The 23,324-nt window shown below is 35.9% G+C and overlaps 1 protein-coding gene across 3 annotated transcripts in view; it reads left to right on the plus strand.

Annotated features, from left to right (window-relative positions):
- Nucleotides 1-23,324, plus strand: part of ANGPT1 (angiopoietin 1) — a 267,144-nt gene that overhangs the window by 229,796 nt on the left and 14,024 nt on the right. For 2 of the 3 annotated variants that reach the window (XM_090282763.1, XM_090282764.1), the window contains exons 8-9: nucleotides 277-407; nucleotides 11,738-12,760. In XM_090282763.1, the coding sequence (XP_090138889.1) occupies nucleotides 277-407; nucleotides 11,738-11,898 (292 nt within the window). In that variant the 3' untranslated portion in view covers nucleotides 11,899-12,760. Of the gene's footprint in view, nucleotides 1-276; nucleotides 408-11,737; nucleotides 12,761-23,324 lie in introns of those variants that run through there. The other variant, XM_090282765.1, reaches the window with a different exon arrangement.

Raw genomic sequence — 23,324 nt, forward strand, 5'->3', positions numbered from 1 at the left:
TAAAACATGTTTCTCTAAGGCTAAACATGAAGTCTAAATGTTATTTTTACTTGTATTTTGCTTTTGGTATGGCCAAATATTGAACTTGGTTTTTATCGTTCTTGATGTTTTCCAAAATATTAAAATAAATTTGTTCCCTAAAAAAAAAAGGGAAGAAAAAGAAGGGAGAAAATGATGAAAAAAGCAAACACTCAACTAAAGGTCCTCTGGATTCTTTTATTCTGTTGAATGACTTATCTTTCTTTTTCTTTCTTTCATTTTTTTTTTTAACTTCAGGTTGTATTTAAAGGGTCACACTGGGACAGCAGGACAGCAGAGCAGCCTGGTCATACATGGTGCTGATTTTAGCACTAAGGACGCTGATAATGACAACTGTCTGTGCAAATGCGCCCTCATGCTAACAGGAGGTAAGTTATGTGGGGCCGTTCTGTTATGTTTCATGGGTCTGAGGCTTGAGATTTCTTACCTGTGAGAAAGAACTGTGATCTTCTGGTCAGGAAACTTAAGAGCAAGTCCCCGGAGATCATTTGTTCTGCCCACAAATTTACCATGTATTCCTCTACAAGATACTGCTTTTCCCAGCATCTAAGATGGGGTGTGCTAAGCTTGGTCCCAAATAAATTCTTTAGCCTCTTGAAGTCCCAGTTATTCCACCTTCAAATAATTATAACGATACCCATAGTGGAATGAACAACAATTTGATAATTCGGCATACTGGAAAAAATATCTTACAAGATGTTTTGCCACTGTGCAGCAGAGTTCATTGACAAATCTACTGAAATGGAATAAGAAGAATAAAGAGATATAGTTAGATCTAAAGTTATACATTTCAGACCAGCTATACCAGGGCTTTGCATTACATTCTATTGACTTCTGCAAGACGTGTGAGCTGGTGTGATAAGTCATTAAATAACGTTGTATCTCTGAGTAAGAAAGTTAAGCCTTTTGCACATTTTCCAGATTTTTCAGCATTCTGATTGTGTAAGAGGGTAATTCTCAATTTGATCCTAGTATATCTATAAGGCTTCTTCAGCACTTTCTCAATAATCACCCTTCTTAGCAAAGAAAAAGCAAAACATTCGCCTGCGGGCTCTAGGCCTTGCTTAGGCAATGGCATCTACCTAGAATTAAATAAAGTGATTTTGTTTTAATCATACTGAGCTTCATATCTACCTTTTACTATAACAAGTGGTACTGATCTTCTATTTAAAGGAATGTTATACATTTAGCATTTTAAAATGTATTTGCAATATTTGAGATTTAAAGAATTGATTTAAAGAAAAATATTTTTATTAGGTATTAATAAAAGTTCTAAGCAGATATGGCAGAAACGGCAAAGTTGATAGATGGCTGACTAAAGTTGGAGGAGCACTAAGCTAAACCTCAATGGGAAATGATGTAGCTCAAGAACGTTAGAGGCTCTGGCAAAGCCAGTTGCCACCAAACAAAACTGGAAAGGGAGCTTTTTCCCAGTGTTTCGCCTCACACTTTCAGTGTTGTTTCCCTCTGTTAATGAAATAGCTATCACCCCCACCTTCAACTGTTCTGATTCTCTGCCTTCGTTATTCTACAACAAAACCCCTTTTCATCCTAGGAAGGAAAAAACCTGTTTAAATCTTACATTTTTCTTCCCAAAATATATTACTACCATTATTACTATATATTATTATCTTTGTTGTACTGTCTTACTTGAACTCCAAACCAGCTCTGTGAGATAAGGAGGGAGAGAAACTCTGATCTCCACTTTGTACATAAAGAAAACAGAAGTGAATAACATTCACCATTTTATCCTTAACGTCTAGTGCAGTAGATTGTTGCACGTAGGAACTCAGTAAAAAATATGGTGTATGAATGAATGAATAACTATCTTATAATCCTTGAAACCACTTTCAGAGTTTGAAGCCAATGAATGAATCATTAGGTGAGATTTTTCCCATCAGTTAACAAAGCATAGAAGGGTATGGAGGGAAGCTTTTGGAGAAAGCCTTCTACCTTCCTCCCCATCCCAAACTGTCCATTAGTACCACCACCAAATGATATCCCATTGACCCCATCCACATTGTTTGTATTCATATATTTTCCATGCGAGGCCAGCCCTAGTATTATCAATTCCAACCCATTACAATTCTGCCTCCATCATAGCTTTCTCCCCAAGCTTGCAGCATGCCACTTGGCATCACATTCAGACTCATCAAATAGTTAAAAGTCTTCTATGTGTAATGTTATGACCCCTCCCCAAGACAGTCGTTAGAAATTCAGAATATTTTTTAAATTTTACCCACTGATTAGGTTTTACATTTTTTTCCAGAGAGAACACTTTTCTTTTTGTTACCTTTCTGATCCCATGAATGGAATTGTCAGAAACTTGATACAAAGATAAAAGGGCTTTGTTCACTTCCCTTCCCCATTTTAATATTGAAATACACTTCATTTTCTTCATGTCTGTTTTTACAGATAATTTTTCTTACCAAATAAATACAACACATGAAAGGCCAACCGTAAAATCTTTCAAATGTTTCCTTAGAAGAGCATCGAGTATGTTCCTATTTCTGTCATAATAATGAAAACATAGAGCAAAGTAAAGAGGAGAATGCACCTCTTGGTTGTAGATGTGAAAACTTCATTACTCACATTTATTATTTTATTTCTGCTTCAGATGATTGTACTTTCCATGTTCTTTCATCCATAATCATTCCTGGACCTGCTTCTTACTCACCAATAAGCACATATGTTGGGGAGAGAAAATTTCCACTTATTGCTTGGGCTGAAATAGTCTAAGTAATGTGTTTTTGTAATAAATGCCATTACCCTATCAAATATCCTTTTGAAAGGATCCAGGTCTTGCACAGCTATTCACTCTACAAAGCTAATATGTGAGATTTCGATAGCTAAGCCCTGGAGAACGTAAGGATGAAAGTCAGTGGCAGTCCAGGTAACCTGAGTACTGCCTGGGACGCGCATCGACTTAGCAACTCTCCACTGCTGTCTATTCTCCATCACAGTTTCCCTTAGAACCACTTTTCTTCATCTAATGATGTTTCATTTTTTTAAATTTGTATTTGAACTTGTTGCCTATTTAAAATAGTCTCATTTAAGCAGTGAAATTCCATTCTCTTTGAAACTAATTTATAGTTCTCTGTCATCATCAATTAAAGCTTTTTTAATCTTGTTTATGTTTTTGCTTTGTTTCTTCTGAAATGAATTAAGGATAAAGTAAGATTTATAGCCCACTAACTGTCCTCAATAGTTTTCTTCAAGTACATGCAGGGGTTTTAGTTGGAGAATGAGGTATTGTTGTTTACCCTTATCTGTCAAAGGCTGAAAAACAGGAGATGGCCTTAATTGAAAGCAGAAGGTATTTCAGCTAGACAGATGGTAGAACATTTTGATCTTTCTTGTTTTCTAACATTCTAACTTCTTGACTTTCATCTATCAATTTAATGTATCTTAATGAGTATTAAGGGCCAACTGTTATTAGAGAAATGAGAAAGATAGACTAGAGCTTGCCTCCATTGAGGGAGACCATCCACCAAAAAAGTAAATAAGAAATAACACAATTTAAAACAACGCAAGTTCTAGGGACACAGTATAACATGGGATAGGCTTATGGGAGGGATAGGGAAGAGACTGTAGATGGAGTGTCCGGGGATCAAAGGTTGGAAGGAGTTGCCAGGGAGGATTGTGCATTTCTAGTTCTGGACACCTTCACAAAGCAAGTATAAAGCTGTTCATATGAAAGAGTTTACTTATTCATGTGCCTGTAGTTGGGGATCAAGAAAAGATTGTATCTTACATTTTCTTCTGGTTCTATGATTCTGTTATTCCATATACTCATTGTGGCTGCAGCGACAATTTCAATGCATGGGTTGTAATTAATAGTGCACTGTTGAGTGGAAAGGAGGTGTAGTCAGCTGAGGCAGCCCCACCAGATTAGACACTGCAGTGCTTTTCTCGTCCTTTCGTAGAAGCACATGTACTTATTCCTGCCTTCCCAGAAAGCCAGCAGTTCTTCCATCCTAGTTAAATTTTAAATAATTTTTGTTTCATTACACATTTCTTATGGAATCAAACTATATATATTTAAGGTCAATATTACCACACGCATTTCTGTGCAAGTGACCCCTCTATTAATCATTAAATAGAGATGATTATTCAGCATAGACCTGTAAGTCAAAAATAATCTGTGCGCAGTGATTCCATTGACCTTGGGGAAATATGTAAGTTTTCTCCTTAGGCTTCTCCCTTTATAGAGCATATTATAACAAATATGCATATTTAAGTAATAGGAGGGATAAGTTTAAAAGATGACTGTAGGGAATATTTTTCGAGCCCACAAGAGAGCTGCAATTGTGCCCTCCTCAGTCAACAAAAGGAATCTTATCAACTTAACATTTTATCTACTATTCGACATTAAGAAAATGAAAATATAATCTCAATGGATGTATTATATATAAACGTAAATATGCAAAAACCTCTGACTTACAAAATATGAAAATGAAAAGCTTTTATCACTAGATTGTCACATTCAAAGCAAACGTACATTCAAAGAAAATGCAGTCTAGTACTAAATTAGCATTCTTCAAAATAAGTATTTCTAAAAGTCTTTTAGAAACTATGGTTACAGAAGGTTGCTGACAAAAACAAAACATGGTATTGTTTTAAATTCTTTCCCTTACCTTACATTTCTTTCAACACAATTTCCATATTTAGTGTATAACATAAAAGCTATATAAAAATGTGGCCTAACCTTTTGCAGAAAGAAATCTGTTGTAGTGGAAACTTCGATGTCTTTTCCCACACATAAACTATGTCAGCTGACAGACAAGACTTAGCTAAAGCCAACAAAGGATATCTCTCAGTTCAGTCCTGAAAGAGAGGATAAAGCTATAAACATAAATTTCTTAGTTCGCCCTAGAATTTACCAGATGCTGGCAGCAGAGAGTTGATAAATGCTTGTCTTACCTCCTATATAATCTTGAAAAAGACAAAGAAAATGAAAGAAGTTAGTAGCTTCTCCAACTGCTTGAAATGAAAAGGTCTTGGGGAAAATATAATCATCTTAGAGTTTTAAAAAACCCAGGAAGAGTGTGCTAAGCATTGTCAGATAACTGGCATTCCCTTGATTTTAAGGCAAAAATGTTGAGAGAAAAGACCCATGTGGATAATTTAAGGATAATCACAGAAATCTAGATTGTACTATTTTGTTTCAAAGCAGTTTCTAATTTAGTACATATTCCATAAGCCTGCGCCACAAAAATGCACATTTCTTGAAGGCAGGGACTAAAGGCTATCCACCATGTATCTTCTGTGCCTAGCATAGTGCCGGAATATAGTCTGTGCTCAATAAATATTGGTTAAGTGAATGAATATGTTTTCACCAAATCTGAAAAGATACTACAAAATTACAAATAATCCCAGTGAGAAGACATAAAAATAAATCAACATGGGTATGAATGTGACTTAGCATAAAATTAGATTAAAAAATATATATATATACATATACACAGCATTTGCATGTACAGACAGAACAAAGGGATGAATATTAAAAATTGGTACTAAATATTAAGAATACTAAACCCCAGAAGATCAAACTTCTGAATTCCAAGAATTTGACTTCTAGGTTCCTGACTTTCAAATGAATTTTAACATTCTAAGTGCAAAGATTAGAATTATATTCCTGTTTTTTCAGGAAATTTTTCACTTATTAGAAAAGAGCAAAGAATATTCAAAAATATTGGAAAAGGTGAACTGGAAGCATTAACCCTATACCATGAGGCAACCATCAAAGGTCAATAATTGACAATGGATGAGAAATAAGCCAACATTTTTGTTTGTATTTTATTCTAATAATGATATAGTGAATGTTTATTACAGTCTTACTATCTAACAGGCATTTTTGCATTAGTCTAAGTGATTTATATTTAATAACTTACATGATGCTTCTAAAAACCCTTTGAAATATGGATGATAGTGATGCCTTTGGCAACAACTGAGATACAGAAAAGTTAGATAATTTGCCAAAGGTCACAGATTTAGTGTCAGAGGTAGGACTTCAATGCAGCCTTCGCATAAGCCATCACCTTGTTCCCTCCTTCCACTGCCTCTGTTTAAAGGAATGGCATTCAAAATCAAGAGCATAGCTCTATTTTACTGTTTGCAGCACATTTTAATGAGGTTTTGTCATGAAATGAAATCCAGGGTAGAAAAGAGACAGAAAGAGAACACCTAGAGGTTTGAAATGAATTCAAGATTACTTGCCAGGATAAACAACTTTTCATCTTTGGAACCAAAAGAACAGAAAGGGAAAAAAGCCAAGTCCTTGGCCTGGGCCCAAAATTGTACATTTCAACTTGGTGAAAAGTTTTCTGTGGTGATCCCATTTATAACAGTGGCACCAATCAGTTTAGTTCAGCTTCGTCCTTAGCTATAAAAGAGGAAAATCTTATTTTCTGTGCAAGTTTTTTTGCATATCATTGATGAGAACTCATGCATTGAAAATCAATGAATGAAATCTATAAAACAGACATTTATTTTTATTTTGCTATACCTTTTACCTTAGAAAGAAGTGTTGAAAGACATTTTGTTTAGATCAGAATTTTAGAGTTAGGTTTCCTGACTTTCAAATAAATTTGAACTTCCTGAGTACAAAGTTTAGAATCAAATTCCTATATTCTGGGCAAAGTTTTATTTATTGGTGATAAAATGTGAATTTTCTGCTTCAAAGATAAAAGACCTGAATGATTTTTAAAGTCCTGGGAAGTCCAGGATAGTTATTACAAAACTAAATTTTAATGAGTTAAATGTAAATGAATTAGAAACGCGATCTCAGATTTCTTATTAAAATATACATAAGGTTACAGGTTATGAAGAAAAATGCTTGGCAAAGTACATCTCAGCAGTTGCCAATTTTAAAGCATTTGAGCCATTTTATCAGTTGTCCCAACAGCAGATGGAAGCTCCTGCTTTCTACTATCCTTTGCTTACATCACTGAGTTCTTTCAAGCTTAAAGTCCCTTTCCTAAATTAACTTCCTTAGCATATTGCTTATTTGTTATTCCCTGACACATAAAGAACAAAGTACAAAGTGGACATTTCCCCAGGATTGTAAAGGATATATAATTAAGCCGTTCGTTAACTTAACAGAGAGGAACTGCAAATCCGGGCATACTCTATGTTCACAGAGAACACCTTGCCATGCAAACTTATCTATGATTATCTACAAATGCCAAGAAGAACACCTGAGGAAAAAGGAGTCTGCTGTTCTTTTTGCCTGTTCCCTATACATATGCTTTAAAACCATGTCTTTTTAGGACCTGGTCATGCTAACTCATGCTTAATTTTTTCAGAAAGGTAGAAAATTGGCAAAGTGAAATATTTGATACAAAGAATTTAAAATAAATTTTTATTGTATTTTTCTATTACCATTTAGTCCCCTTATACTCCCTCCCCACAATCACCACACTGTTGTTCATGTCCATGAGTTATTTTTCCCTTTTTGCTCAGTCCCTCCACCCTCTCACCTCCCCCTTTAGCTGTCATCCTGCTCTGCATCTATCAGTCTGTCTCTGTTTTGCTTGTTAGTTCAGTTTGTTCATTAGATCCCCCATATGAGTGAAATCATATGGTATTTGTTGTTTTATGCTTTTTTCACTTAGCGAAGTGTTCTCCAGGTCCATCCATCCATGTGTCCGAGAAAACACAATACTTGCTTATACAGAAATAACTAATTTTGATACCTTGAAATTCAGGGTATTTTATAAAGGACACTACAACTGATATCATCATGAGAAATAATGCCCTTTCATTTTGTTTTCTGTCATCTTAATTCATCACCTGTTATCATTTGCTTTCTGATAGTTCACAGTGTGCATGGCCCACTGGTCTTACAATAAATAATAAACACCTTAAGCTTTTTGATTTCTTCATGAAATGAAACCAATATTTGAAAACAAAATTCATATTGGGTACTTAAATTCCATGTCTTTACAATGTAACATTGTGCAACTATACTCATTTAGGTCTAAATTATTTTCACATTTCTCTAATAAACCCTACCAAGCAAATAAGGAACTATGTTGGTACTCACGACTTAGTCTTCATTATTTAATCATTATGGTGCCCCCACAAGATCTAATAATCCTTTTTGTTCCTGATCTAAACCTTCCGCCCTACTTCCTGGATAATTTCTCAAAGCACTGTGCTGGGAAAATTGTTGATCAGGCATTTATAAATCAAGTCTTATGAATGAAGAGCTAAGTGTCGGTGTGTCCTGAGCATTAGGTCTTTACTGTGATACTAACCACACCACAGAAGGCTGTTTGGGGGATAACATGATAAAAGTACAGATAAATGTTTTAGCAGAGTCCCTGATACATATTAACTGTTCAAAAATATCATATATTATTTACATTATTGCCTAAAATCTCTTGGTTATTAGTTGATGAAGTCAGCATCAAAATCAGGGTCTTCTAATTTCTGGTCTGGTGCTCACAGGCTCCCCATTGCCCACAAGAAAAATTTTAAACATACAATAAAAATCTTCGTGTTTGTCACTCCTGTTTATTTTGCTAGCCTTAGTTCTCCAACCCCTCACTCACTGGCATGCTAGCCAACCCAGGTTGTTGGAAGATACTCGCTCCAGCTCTGCCACGGTACCTACATATTATTTTTAGATTTTCTTTCTGTCCAGAGACACTCATCCTTCCAGACCCAGCTCAGTTGGTAAATAAGTGGACTTTCTGGGCCCACAAATAGGTCTTTCTGCCTCTGTTTATAAGATTTTTAAAAATCTCTGTTTAATAGCTATTATTTCCTTTTTTAACAGTTTGTTGTCTCTTCCCTCCACAAAACTGTGCACTCTTTAGTGTCAAAAATTTTGTTTTCCTTGACTCTGACCTATATGTCTGCCCATTGGTTAATATTTGTTTAACTGATTCTAGGTTTATTTTTCTCCCCTCTGTCATGCTGCCGCACATGCTAGGGGTGGCTTTGGCAGACTGTAGTTACAGAATGAGGGCTCTCCATATTAAACATTTAACCTGGCAGATCTAGGTCCTCTGGTTAAAGGTGGATCCCCAATCCTAGAGAATGTTTTACTTGTTCACCTGATGTTGGACGAGTAGATTGAATCAGTTCCTTGTTTCCATGAACATCATACGACTTCCTACCAAGCCTACCAACGTCTCACCTTGACACCTACTAAGTTTCCCCCTTTCCACTCTAACAGCCACACTGACGTTCTCTTAGGCCCTGAACACTCCGAGGTTTCTTTCTTCATCGTGACATTAGTACTCTGCTGAGGAGAGTCTTTCCAGTCTTCACGTGGCTGCCTCCCTGTCGTCCTATAGGTCGCATTAAATATCAAATTCTTCCATGACTGTAAAAAGTTAAGTAGATCTCCTGCTGGTCTCCTTTATAGCTCTCTAATGCTTTCCTTTTATTTTTTTTCTTTGTTCACGAATTAGATTTATTGATTTGCTTACTTTTTGTTTTTTACATTAGAAGTAAGTTCCACGAGGGCAGGGGCTACATTTCTCTTATTGAATATTGTGTGGCAACAACACAACAATAATTACATATTGAATGAAGAAATAACGAGAAAATGAATATAATAAGCGTGGATGGTTTATCAAATGTAAATTTTTAGTAACCTAAACAACTTCAGGCTTTACAAGAAGAAACAGTCAAGGTCAGTCAATCTACCAACAAGCCTGTAGTCACTCATCAGTCATTTGTTAAGCACACTCTGTTAAGTGCAGCACTAAGTAACTAAGTACGGGGAAAGTGCCTATATATAGACCAGGCCTTTCTGTTTCTCTTAGGATAATGAACAAAAGACTCTGTGATTTGGTCTTTAGGCTGTCATTTCTCTTGTTGACTCTGACCCAGCCACAGGTCTTCTTTCAATATCCCTAAAATGCCATTCTCCTTACCACAAACATTTCCCCACTTTACTCATTAGAAAATATATACAAGATCAATTTATCTGATTCTCTCATGTACTCCTACTGTTCTTTGTCATTTTCTTAAGCTCATCCAAAATTTCCCAGTGAATGTGTCCTTTGGCCTGGGTCCTTTACTGCCAAGCTGCTGCTGAAACAGACCTCTGCCTTCCCATAATCTTCCAGAACTCCTATGATGTTCTGTAAACCAAGCAAACCCACACTTTTACCCTAAGTATTGTAATGTAACTTGGAGGATCGTTCTATGATTTTTAGCAGCTTTCAACAACAGAGTAACTGAATTTGCTTCGGAGAGCATGGCAGATATTTGGGAGACTATGAACGGGTCATTACCGTGCAGGAAGGGTGCCTCAGGAAGGTCACAGAAAAGGAGGAGAAAGTCAAAACTCTGAAGCAATCAAGTTGGGTTTCATTTTCTCCTCTGAGAGTCTTCAGAGTAAATAAATACCCTATTATTAGAATGTCTTTTGTAATATAAATAGCATATATTTGCTAGTTGTACTTACCAAAAAATTTAAAGGAATTCATCTTAAGGAAGAAAAGGTAGAATGTTGTAGTTCCACCTTCTTTGCCAAAGCACCTTCTTGTCCCTTGTGTTTTCGCTGCACTGACATCTATACTGTTTGCATACAGTTGGTAAAACAACATTGAATACAGTATGTCTGCAAATTCGGCGGCATACCTTACTGTTTCTCAGTGTGAACTGGTAATTAATACAGCTTGTTATGTCTCTAATATGACTTTACAAACACAACCCAGCTGTATTCATCTTCCAAAGTTGAAAAATGAGAACTAGCTTTTCTACATTTAACTTTTTTAAAAAGTTTCTGCAAGATGATGCTCATGTTACAGTTAAACATCAGCTGTACAGCATTCTCTTTAGCTATTAGTCCCTTAGGTTTAACTCTACAATCAAAGGGAGGTCAACTGTATCCAAATAAAAATATGCCAGAACGTCTCTGGCATCAATTTCTCCCTGAAGATTTCAGCAGTGTTACTTCAGGAGAGGAAGAAAAAGTACTATGTTTTATCTAAAAATCTGAGAACTTAATTCATTAGAAAAATAAAGTACTGAGTTATCCTTACGGAGAGCTATGCAAGCATCAGAGTCCCATGTCACTGACCAAGTTGTTGGTTTTTCTCTTAACTAAGTTTTGAAAGAGTTTGAACAGTCTTAGAAAACGACTGCTACATAGGAACATATGGCCACTGTTGGTGAACGCTTCCTGTATTACTATTAAATACAGAGATGGCACAGCAATTCAAATTTAGCTTGAGCATATAATCATTGCCCAGTATCCAATTAATTTCAGAAGCAGCTGGGGGCCAGTTCTTGGCAACATTATGAAGTAGATGGAAAACATCTCTTTCTATTTAGTTGTCAATTATCTCGATGTCTGAGTTTCTTCCCTGATAATCTGTTGTTCTATTCCCAATAATAAGCTGAATGTAGAAGGCCTCTCAGGGTGTCAGCATTTTTACTTGCCCTGACTGAGGTCATTTCTCGAAGCCTAGAAACTTCCCCTCATTACAGTGAAAAATGTGTCCCGATGGAGTGACACCGAGACTTCATTTCCATGAGTGCATTCCCTCCTCTGGTTGCTCATATACTGCCTAAATCAGACATTGCTTGAAACAGTCCTACCACAGAGAAGGTATTTATTGAATGCCTCCTAGTTGCAAGTGTGATCCCCTCAGTTGATGCCATTGTTTTCCAAATGTTCAATTTCTTTGTAATTGTTTCTTCTTTCTTTCATTATTAACTAATTCTTCAGGCTGGTGGTTTGATGCTTGTGGTCCATCCAATCTAAACGGAATGTTCTATACAGCGGGACAAAACCTGGGAAAACTGAATGGGATAAAGTGGCATTACTTCAAAGGACCCAGTTATTCCTTACATTCTGCAACTATGATGATTCGGCCTTTGGATTTTTGAAAGCACAATGTCAGAAGCAGTTATGAGAATAACAAGGAAGTCTGAAGAAGCTACCAGATGAGAAACTGCTTGAAAACTTCTGAAGCAAAGCAATTTGTCCCCCATCCAGCAATAAGTGGCCGTTATGTGAAATCACCAAGGTTCTTGACTGTGGATTTGGAGCCTTTTGAATTCACAAAAGTCTCTCCTTGTGGTGACGGTGTTCATAGGGCTCAACTATAGGGGATGCTTTCAAAAGGGAAGAAACTGCTCAGCTCACTGCATTTCAAACTACTACTGGATCTTATTCTGGAACTGTGGTTGCCAGATGATCAACAGAGTTTATTTTGTGTAAAACTGAAGAAAAAGAAAAATGAACAACATCAAAAAGAATATACATGAAGCATAGAAACAGGCCTGCCATTATCTTTTGGAAAAGATGTATCACACCAGTAAAATGGTGTTCTTTCTATGCAAACCTGCTCACAATAACTTTGTACTGTTGCACAATTTTAATAAAAATTCAGGAAGAACAGCATTGCTCTTGGAGTTGGTTAAATGTCGATGGATATCAGAAGCTTAATTCCTAAATCATACTTCCTAGTTGATTTCAGTTAACCCATCTTCAAATGTAAATTCTGTTTTGTTAAACGGTAATGAATTGTAGTGCATAAAGAATAACAGTGTGATGTCAGAACATGCTCCATTACTCTTTGATGTTTTTGATACAGTTCTCAGAAAAAATGGACATAATCAAATCTGGGCAAATAAAGTGAAAAATTATCCCCCTATGCTACAGTTTTCATTTACTTTAAAAACTGACTGACTGATATATAAATATATTTATAGCCTGAGTAAAGTTTAAAGAATGTGAAATATATCATCAAGCTCTTAAAATAATATACATGCATTTAATATTTCCCATGATATTATACATGAAAGCAGTTTTTGAGGGTGTATTACATTGAAGTAAAACCAAGTAAACTGGAACAGTTTTATTTTACAGTATTTTCTTGCATGTGTACATGTAAGTATAACTTCATTATTTTTAAAATAATGATCTTCAATTCTTCACCCTTTTATTTCATGCTAATTTAATATTTGCTAACTAACTGAAACATGTTTTCCAGAATTACTCTGTTCCAGTTTCTGTAAAAGACACACTTTGAAGTCTATGAAAAATAAAATAATTATATTGTATATAACGTGTTTACATCCACAGTAAATCTAATAGCTGTTTAATCTGGAATATGCAACATTGGTCTATATGATGCAAATAAACACAAGTTTTCAAAGAAATCTACTACATTAGTTTATGAAATACATTATTTTTTTCATATATTTTCTCCCTCAGGCTCTGTTTTCTTAAGCAGTTTCTGATTTTTCAAAACTTAGTATGAGTGATGTAAATCGGCAAAACTCTGTATTATACATAAGGAAAATACACAAAAAGTTAATCATAGTCACTTATTAAATAAGAAAATTCTGACTGCCAGTTGCTGTAAATCTCTTAATGAAAATATGCCTATGGGATCATCTATTTTCAGTGTGTTTTGGGGCATACATGTTTGTTGCAGTTGGAAGTTACTACTGTCTCTAGGTGTTCAAGTTTACAATTGTGAACAGGTTTTATCAAAATATGAGATAAGAAAATTGAAATACATATTGGGTATCCTTTAAGAAAAATAAAAGCTTTTTTTTCAAAGCTGCAATACCAGTTTCAAACCTGGTGACTTGATCTATCATGCCTTCATGGCTCTTTTCTATCTGGAAGAATAGAGCTAGTCACACTATATAGAAAAAATTTTTTTAAATTTACTATCAAGTCTTTATGCATCTGTTTTGCCTTACATGTGATATATGCAGGTAGTATACAGTTTCTCTATTCTTGGTGACTCCTTCATAGTACTTTCAGCCTCTCCCTCTAAAAACCTTCTTAATTATTCTCGTTTAAAAGAATGAAAGTGAGTTTTTAATTCTTTTGTGTTTATACAGATTTTTTTAACCAGTCTTTGATAAGAAATACTATTTCCCAACTCATATTACATCACTAAAGTGAAATAATAAAAAAATAAAAATAAAGCATGATATTTACTGTTTTGTTAACTGGGTTTGAAAAATAAAATATTGTTTCCAATTATTTATAATAAAGCAGTATAAAATGTTTTATGACTTTAATGTTATTGTGTAATGCCTACATGTTTTTGGCCATTTAACATGTATATCCTTTGCATTTAATTATTTCATGATAAAATAATTAGCTATGAGGATTTTGTCTTTAAATTTTTATTTCAATAAAATTCATGTGGTTTCTATGCAAATTTCTTCACATTAGTCACAGATTTGATTTAAATAAAATTGAAAATAATGTATTTGTGCAACCTTATATCATTTTAAATAAATGTTTTAAAATTAGAGACCTATGGAAGTATGGAATCAAAAAAAAAAAAAAACCCTACTAAATGACCTAAAGCCTCAATCTTTGAAAATCTTTGAGTCTGGGATATGTAAGAAAGCTTAGCTTCATTATAATGGTCAATCAAAGCAATTGGTCTGACTCCCACAGCTCTATTGTGTAATTGTTATGTGTTATCACGTGGAGATTGACAATAAAATCTGGGAAGTCTGTATGTAGAATAATAGGGTGTGTGTTGAATATCTGAGTTTGGTATAAAAGAAAGAGAACAGAAAGGAGATACTACTCACCCCAGTGTGTCCTAGCTATCAGCGGTCTTACCAGTTAAGTCCCTATGAGGAAGTTTCTTACCTTCCTCTTTGATTCTGCTCCCATTCCCACCACATTGACTTGAACACTTGCTAACTTCCACCTTCGTGAATGAAAAAGATACTCGTTCTCCTGCTACTCTCTGCTCCTATTCACCCCGTATCCACACAACTTGATTCTTAACACCAGACTTCTGAAGAAGTTTCTTCTGGATGAAAACCCTTCAAAATTTCCTCACTAGTGCCTACATTTGAAATAAACATGTCGGGTTAACCTCAGCCTGCATCACCAGATAGCTCCATTCCACCTATTTGTATTCCAATAAAAATGAAGAAGCCTCTGTGTTAGACTGATTACCAAAAACGACCCATTCTTCCCTTTTCTCTCTGCATGCCTTTATAATGTAGCTTTACCGCTCATCCTGTAAAGAGGCAGAGTCTGTTTCCCTATCCTCCAAGTGGCTGGCTTGAGACTTGCTCTTGCCAAAATAATGCAGTGGACCTGTATGTCACTTTTGAGCCTAGGTCTCAAGAGTCATTCAGTTCCACCCTAGGAGATGGGCCAGGAGAAAAAGCCCAGAGTAGCCTAATGGAGGATTAGAGGCCACAGGAAGCACAACAGAGTTTACCAGCTGAGCCAGACCCCAGCTGACCCACCAGATGGCCCCAGATACATGAGTGATCTCAGCTGAGATGAACTGAGCCTGGCTTAGGTCAGTAGGACTGCCCAGCTAACATGCATAATCATGAGAAACTGTAAGGGGTGGTTGTTTTAAGCCACTGCATTCTGGGGCGTTTTGTTAAACATCATTATTGTAACAATAGCTAGCTGATACAGAATAATACAGTCCCACACCCTCGCACACACGTGAGATTCTTATACTACCTGAGGTTTCAGAACCACTCCCTAAAATGTTTGTTCATCTTCAGAATGGCCAAAGTTTCAACAATTCTCTATAGGACATAAAAATATTAGCTGCTTCATGCCATTCTTCCTGATGCGCACTATGAATTGTCTCCCTCCCTCCCTCCACGCACATACTTTTCGCTGCCCTTAGCACATTTTGTATGAGCTTTGTCTTATATTCCCTGCTGTTCCATCAAAGTCTGTTTCTTCCTTATCTTTTAATACTGCACAGCACCTAGTAGACCCTTAGAATTTGCTGAATGGAATTGAATTCCTCTGAAAGATTAGAAATCCCTCCTCTTTATAAAAAGTCTATTATTCATAGATTTGACCATTATCTTAAAGTGTTTACTCTCCCACTTTAAAATGAGCCCATTCTCTTCCAGAAGAAAAAGATGTCCAAGTTTATAACCTGAGTCACCTCAGAAATCCACTTCTTTACCAACTTTGCTGGAACATATATATTATAGAGAGCAAAGGAGGTCTAACTCCTCTTTTAATTTTAAAAAATGTTGATATATGAAACATACTATTAAATAGTACTCATTTAATTACACAATTATTGTTATTGTTATTTTAATGTAAGGTAAATATTTTTATTTGAGATATATATATATATATATATATATATATATATATATATATATATATATTTGGGTAGCTTATTTTTAGCCTTAGTATTTAAGGTTCAACTGAAGCCTTTCTTTTTAGTTAATTTGTATCTTTAAGTAAAAGTTGTTTCTTCTAACCCAAGCTCAGTATTCCTTTGATCATTACTTTGTTGATTACCTACTGTATATTATCCATTGAGGTTATGATTGTGAACACAATAAAAAGATTCCTATGAACTACTGACATTAAACAAGATGTTATAGCTCTAGTATTCTTTCAAGAAAGAAAACAGTAAACTTACCCAAATGACAGATATTGGTTAAGGTTTACTAATTCTTAGGGCTTTACCTTTTAACCAAGAAAAAAGAATCTCAAAATCAGACGTGTTAACTCTCATCAAAATGGGAGAAGGTATTTATTTGGTTTGGTTTTGGTGAGGAGTAGAATGGCATCTGATGTCATCCTTCACTGGCAAGTTCCTTCTTCATCCACTCATAAGACCAATCAATCTTCCTCCTGCCCATCTGTCAGCTCTGTTTTGGCCCTCAGAGAGCCCATGTGCATGTTGTGATGGTAGGAGCTAAGAGTACCACTATCTGCCAGTTCTGCCATCAGAACTGTGACTACTCTACCTAAGTTTATCTTATATAAATCAATTTTTAATGATCTTTTTCCTAGACATGCTGTAAGGAACTAAAATACACTAGAAAACATACCAAACCATTGTAAGTTAAAAATGGGCTTAAAATAAAATACTATAAGCAACAAATATTCATTTGTGTGCACTTTAATACAATGTCTGAAGACAAAAACAATAATGTAAAAGGTTAGAGAAAAAAATCATTAAGGCTCCACATTAATTTGAATATTTCTATTAATAGAAAGGTACAACCATCACAATCATAATAAGATGCTGGATTATAATTACATAAGCTTTTCCTTTAAAAATTATAGCTTTAATTTAATGATAGAGTATGAATTATATTTAACAAACATATTAAACAATTACTAGCATCTAGATGAAGAATTAGAAAGGTATTAAGGATACAGATGATTAAGGCATAAGAAATTCACAATTAGTGAGAAAAACAAGCAATAAACATTAATGAACAGTAGAAAAAAATTAAATTACTACAGTTAATATAGGTATGTTTAAGTTGCAATGAGAATAGAGAGACAAAAGTGATTAAGTTGCTGAAGGCTGTATTGTGTGCAATTGTGTATGATAATAATGTGTGTAGGAAAATGAGTAAACTATTCAACAGTAAATGTTATATATATATATATATTTTTTTTTTAAACTTAAAAGAAAAATGTAGGCCTCCCTCAATTTACATCATCCATTTCACAGAAGATGTCCTCTAAGCTTCATTTTGAAAGTTTACTGGTAGTTTGCAGGGAGACGGAGGAGGAACTGCAAAAGCATAAAGATGTCAGAAATCATGGAGTTATGGGGCCTCCAAGCCGTTCACTATGAGTAGACTGTACAGTTTATTTTTTTGGAGGAGCAGCAGGAGATGAGGCTGGAGATATGGCCAGATGCTGCAGGACTTAAAGCTTAGGCTTTATTTTCTTGTTGGAGAGACACATTCAGGGTTTTGCACACTTGAGAACGACTATACTTGCTGCAATCAGTATGCACTGGAAGAGGGTAAGACTGGAGATGTCTGGATCAGTGAGGATACTATCAACAAGCTCATAGGAGGAGGACCTGATCTATGCAGCAGTGACGGTAGGAATGGGGTGGAGAAGTTGGACTGTGAGAGATATTAAGGAGAAAGATTCAGAAGAACTTAGTGACTGGGTGGAAGGTGATGATGAGATCAGGTTCGTTCCATGTTTATGTTTTGGTTAATTAGCTAGAAGGTGGTGCAAATGTCCAAAATAAAGAACAGAGGTTCAGAGAAGCAGCTAATGAGTTGCCTTTTACACATTGAGTTCGAGATGCCAGTGATTCAAGTTTGGCAACTGGATATATGAGTCTGAGCTCAAGCAGGGCTAAAGTGGAAGGTCTGGGGCTCTATAGTTTCTAGGTAGAAATGAAAATCACTGGGTGAGATAATTTCAAGAGAGTGTATAGGAAAATAGAACTCAGGAGGAATTGATTGAGCATAAAAAAAATATAAGGAAATTAGGAAATTCAAAAAGGAGATGAGAAATGATGGCAAGATGGACATGAGGAAAACCAGGAGCCAACACAGGAGATAATTTGAGACTTAGAGATGAGTGACTCTCCTCAGAGGCAGGGAGGCACTGTGACTGCAAAGGGTCCATTGGATTTGGCATTCAAGGGCAAATTGGTGATTTTCACGAGGCAGCATTAGAGGTGCAGAGGTTAGAAGCCAGATGAAAAGCGGGTTCTGAATAAATGGGAAGTAAGTATTTGAGGAGAAGTAGATAGACCCTTGCTATTGCGAGTGACTTCTCTGATTAGAGATGCAGAATCTCAGGCCCCACTCCAGGCTATCAAACTGCTGAAACCTTCCTTCATTTTAACAAGATCCTCAGGTGACTCTTATGAGCATTAACGTTTGAGAAGCTTTGGTTTAAGATTACGCTTTCAAGACTATGACTGAGATTGGAAGGAAATAGGACACCAGAGGGACAGGGACAGGCTAGGATGGTTTGTAGGATGAGAGGTGTGTGAGTGTGTCTGCAGGCTAAGGAAAATGGGCCTTTAGAAAAGCTGTGGTTGAAAGAAGCAACAGAAAAGTCCTTGATGGAGCAAGTATTTTGAGGTGGCTGGGGACATGGGATTGAAAGTGGAGGGAGTGAGAGGAGGCTTAGTTTGAACAAGAGGAGCATCTCTTCCTCTAAGAAAGACTGAGAGGGAATGAATTGCCATAGGAAGAACAGCCACCTAATGGCCTGTTTTATAGAGGAAGTGGAAGGGAAGGAGACTTTATGAGACTATAGGCAGTACAATTAAATAGTGTTTGAAAATAGGTTCAGAAGAGCCACTTAAGGTAATGGGAGAACTAACTGACCAGAGGAGTTCCAGCTCTACCAAGTGCTACTCAACATTTAACTGAGATTGGAAATCATGAATATGAACAGACTATTGCACTTTTTTCAGTGATTTTCATGTGTCAAAATAATGAATACCATCACGTTGCTTAATAGCTTCACTCTGCCACCTATACATCACTTTATAACATGTAGTGTCTAGTTCAGTCCACATCTGTACCTGTGAATGTTCACACCAAGGACATATTGCATCTTCTTTGAAGTCCACCCAAACTTCCCCAAACTCAATTACTCTCCCTCTTCTGTGCCCCACAGCATTTTTTACCTTTACTTATATTACAGGATGTTCACAGTTTGCCTTGCTTTCTAGTCAACAGTTAACATACTTGTTCCTTCTCCAGATAATAAACATTTTGAGCAGGTATCAAATTTAATTAGTTTTGTGTTACTAGAACCTACTAATGTGCCTGTAACATTTTTGAATCTCAATTAATGATTCGCTCTGTCTTTTTTTGGTTCATACCATAAACTCCTTGAGTTCTTATTGTCTTATTTTACTTTGTGTTTCCAGGACCAAGCATAGTACTAAGGAGACTTAGGGGGTGAGTAAAGTTTGGTCGTTTGAGTGTGTGGTTGGATGGATGGACCCCTGACACATGAATGAAAATGAGAGGAGCCCAGAATGATCTACCAAATCACTTTTTGTTCCTGGGAGTTTGTATTTTAAGAAAAATGCCTTCCTGCTTTCAACAAAAAGATTACAAAGGCACATTTTTTTAAACATCAAAGAGCTCATGTAAAAAGAACATCAGATTATTTATATACTAATGAGAATCATGTGAATTACATTTCTTCAAAATTAAAGATTTTTTGTTTAAAGTATAAGAAAGAAAAAAAAAACAAACCAGAAACAAGCACTGACTCCTAGTCTGAAAAAACCATTTGATAATATTTGAGCTGCCTATGGCCAAACTAGTGAATATACAGTAAGTCTAGTGTCCAGAGAGCAGCAACACTAGTCTGAGCTCCCCGCAGGAGGGGAGACCCAGGGGGCAAGATTACAGCATGTCTTGGGACAGTGGAAGGGGGAAAGGGAGATAAGGGGATTTTCATTATTGTACAAAAATACAAAAGCCCCCACTGCGCTCTCTCTTGGACTATTTATGTTCCTATATCATTGCTGTACAAAACTGTAGATTAAGAATGGGAATGAGCCGCTTGAAGAGGATGCCTAGTGTGGAGACGGATCAATAAAATTTGTTTATTGGCTGTCTCTGGGCCTCAAGATTCTGAGAAGTCTCACAGCAGACAGTATTGGTAACCCCGTCCCTGCATTTATCTCTACGTAGAAAAAGTTTGCCTCTACATAGGAAAGGCTGTTGACTGGGAAACCTGCAATTCTCTAGCAAGAGGAGTTCTTTTGTGTTTGTTTGTTTGTTTGTGGCCAGGAGAGCATGCTCAGCACCTACATGGGGCGAACTAGAAATGCTGTGTAATTAATGTCTCAAGAAACAGTCTTCAACAGGTGGTAGATATTTGTAGACAAATACCTCAGCTTACTTCCCCATTAATCAAGGTGACTCTGAGGTGTATTCTACACTATCTTTCAGATTTCCCAGCAAAAAATGAGCTCCAGTTGCTCACTTTGGCAGCGAGCTTGATAGCACACTGTGTTGTCTTACTCTCTTCCATGTCTTATCTCCAATCATTTACCAGTGTTTCCTGGAATCCCGTCCCAAATAAACTACTTGCTTTAAATCCTTTTCTCATGCTGTGCTTCTGGCAGAACCCAAACCTAGAGAAGCCTATATATATTCTTGAAAAAGAGAGATGTCTCCAGTAAGAACTGCTGGTCTCTGAAAGCGAAGCAGTCATCTAAACACCAGTTGGTATCATTATATTTCCCTTAAAAAGTTTTGTTAACTGTGCCAAGCTAGAATCAAATGGACCGTGGAAAATTGAGAGAAGGATTTATGCCCACTTTGTGCTAGAATAGAATAGTTAAAAATAATCATCACTAAGGGGCAATTTGGGGGGTGACCATAGGAACTGAGACATTCTCTAAGGGGCAGTGAACCTGAAGAGACATGAATTAGAGCAGCCAAGTCATACTGCTCTTTCTCATGAGACTGTACTTCCCCACAGTAACTTTGGAATTGTTCAGATTAACGAAGAACTCAGATTTCTTTAGAGTGCTCCCAACTTCAATGCACCCTATATGGGGTGGTTGCATTTGCCTAGACTGAAGCCAGTAGGCCTGCTGCTTCTATGTCATTTTTCTACTCTTCCTTTGCAGCAGGCCGCTCACTGCTTCAGCCCCTTCTCCCTGCTACCGTTCTGCTGCTCCTGACTCATTCTTCCCTGGTTACGTAGACACACAACATTCTGAGTCCTGTAAGCTGTATAACTCACTCTTACATGTTCTTAACCTAATGCAATGAAAACTCAAGCTGGTTTTCAGTACTACTTTTAGTGGGAAACATATATCTGGCTTAAAATATTTCAGTGTTTTATTGTTTTACAACATAGAAACCTAATTTGTTCCAAGAAGCATTTTATCAAAATATTTATTTCAGACTGTCATGTTCTTTTGTATTACTGCACTGAGCTTTCTGCTCAGTGTCTCACAAGGCTCACATGAAGGCCACAGCAGACTTCATTCTCCTATGGAACCCAGGATCCTCTTCCAAGCTCACTGTTAGCAGAATTAAATTCTTGAGGTTGTAGGACTGAGGTTGGTTGGTTTGTTTTTGCTTGATGTGAGCTGTGGACCATATTCAGCTCCTAACCATTCTTAGGACAGATTGTCTATAAGGGCTTGACCCAATCACATGATCATTTTAAATCTAGGTCTAGAAATCAGAGACAGGAATCCATGGTGTTCACAGTCCAGGGGATTATACAGGACAAGTACAACAGGGAGTAGGGAATCTTGGGAACCATCATAAAATTCTGCCTACCACCAATATAACCAAGGGTATAATAATATTTTCTTATCAAAAAAAGGATATAGTGTCTTGGAACTAGGCCTGTACAATGAAACATTGTCATATATATAGTTAATGTCTTGAGATACAATCTTTGGGATATAATCTTCAACAGATGGCAAGTATCTGTAGGTAAATGGCTCAGCTGAATATATATATATATATATATATGCATAGATTTATATATATGTGTTTGTGTGTATATATAATTATATATATACAATTTATGCCAATAACCTAGCATTGGTATTTACCCTGGAAAATTTTCTTACCCTCTCTGAAACTGTTTCTTCAGTTATTAAACATGGGTAATGATAATAAATCTGATCCAGCCTCTGGATCTAACTACCAGCTTATAGGATCCCTGTTTTGGGATTTTGGGGGGGAAGGGGGTTGTATTTTTTCACATTCAATATTATTTCAGGTGTACACATTGTGATTAGACAATTATATAATTTAAAAAATGATCCACTGATAATTCAAATACCCATCTGGCACCATACATAGTTATTAGAATATTATTGACTACAGTCTCTGTGCTGTAATTTACATCCCTGTGACTATTTTGTAACTACCAATTTGTACTTCTTAATCCCTTCACCTTCTTCACCCAGCCTCTCAAACCTCTTCCCATCTGGGAACCATCAGTTTGTTCTCTGCATCTATGAATCTGTTTCTGTTTTGTTTGTTCATTTATATTGCTCTTTAGATTCCACATGTAAGTGAAATCATATGTTATTTGTCTTTCTTTATCTGACTTACTTCGCTTAGCATAATGCCCTCTAGGATCCCTACTTAAATGTGCAAACTGTACCATATATTCATAAGATAATTAGGAAATTTTGAAAAAGAAATTTTTAAATGACATGCAAGTCCAAATGAAACAAGAGCATCAGAGAGTTAACTTATTAAATAAAGAAACTCATTTTTTTACCTTATTCACAAATTATGCAAAATTTTTGTTGAAATTTACTACTAACTTTTCATCTTTCTTGGTGTGATCAGTTTTTCTTGAATACTGATCAAAATATTACATTGGAATATTTTAATAAATGAATTCAAAACACACAAGAACTCTTTATTTATAAAATGTTTAACAAGTGAAAAAAGTTTCCAATTTTTTTTAATGTATTGAGATTAATGTTTCAAAGTAAACACACTCATACCACTTTCAGAAACAAAGTAATTAAATCTGGAAAAATCTTTTAATTTTCTTTTCCAAAATAATTTTTCCATAACAAATATTCCTT

The sequence above is a fragment of the Furipterus horrens genome, unplaced genomic scaffold (genome assembly GCF_987537825.1).
Source record: "Furipterus horrens unplaced genomic scaffold, mFurHor1.1.pri manual_scaffold_7, whole genome shotgun sequence".
Lineage (NCBI taxonomy): Eukaryota > Metazoa > Chordata > Mammalia > Chiroptera > Furipteridae > Furipterus > Furipterus horrens.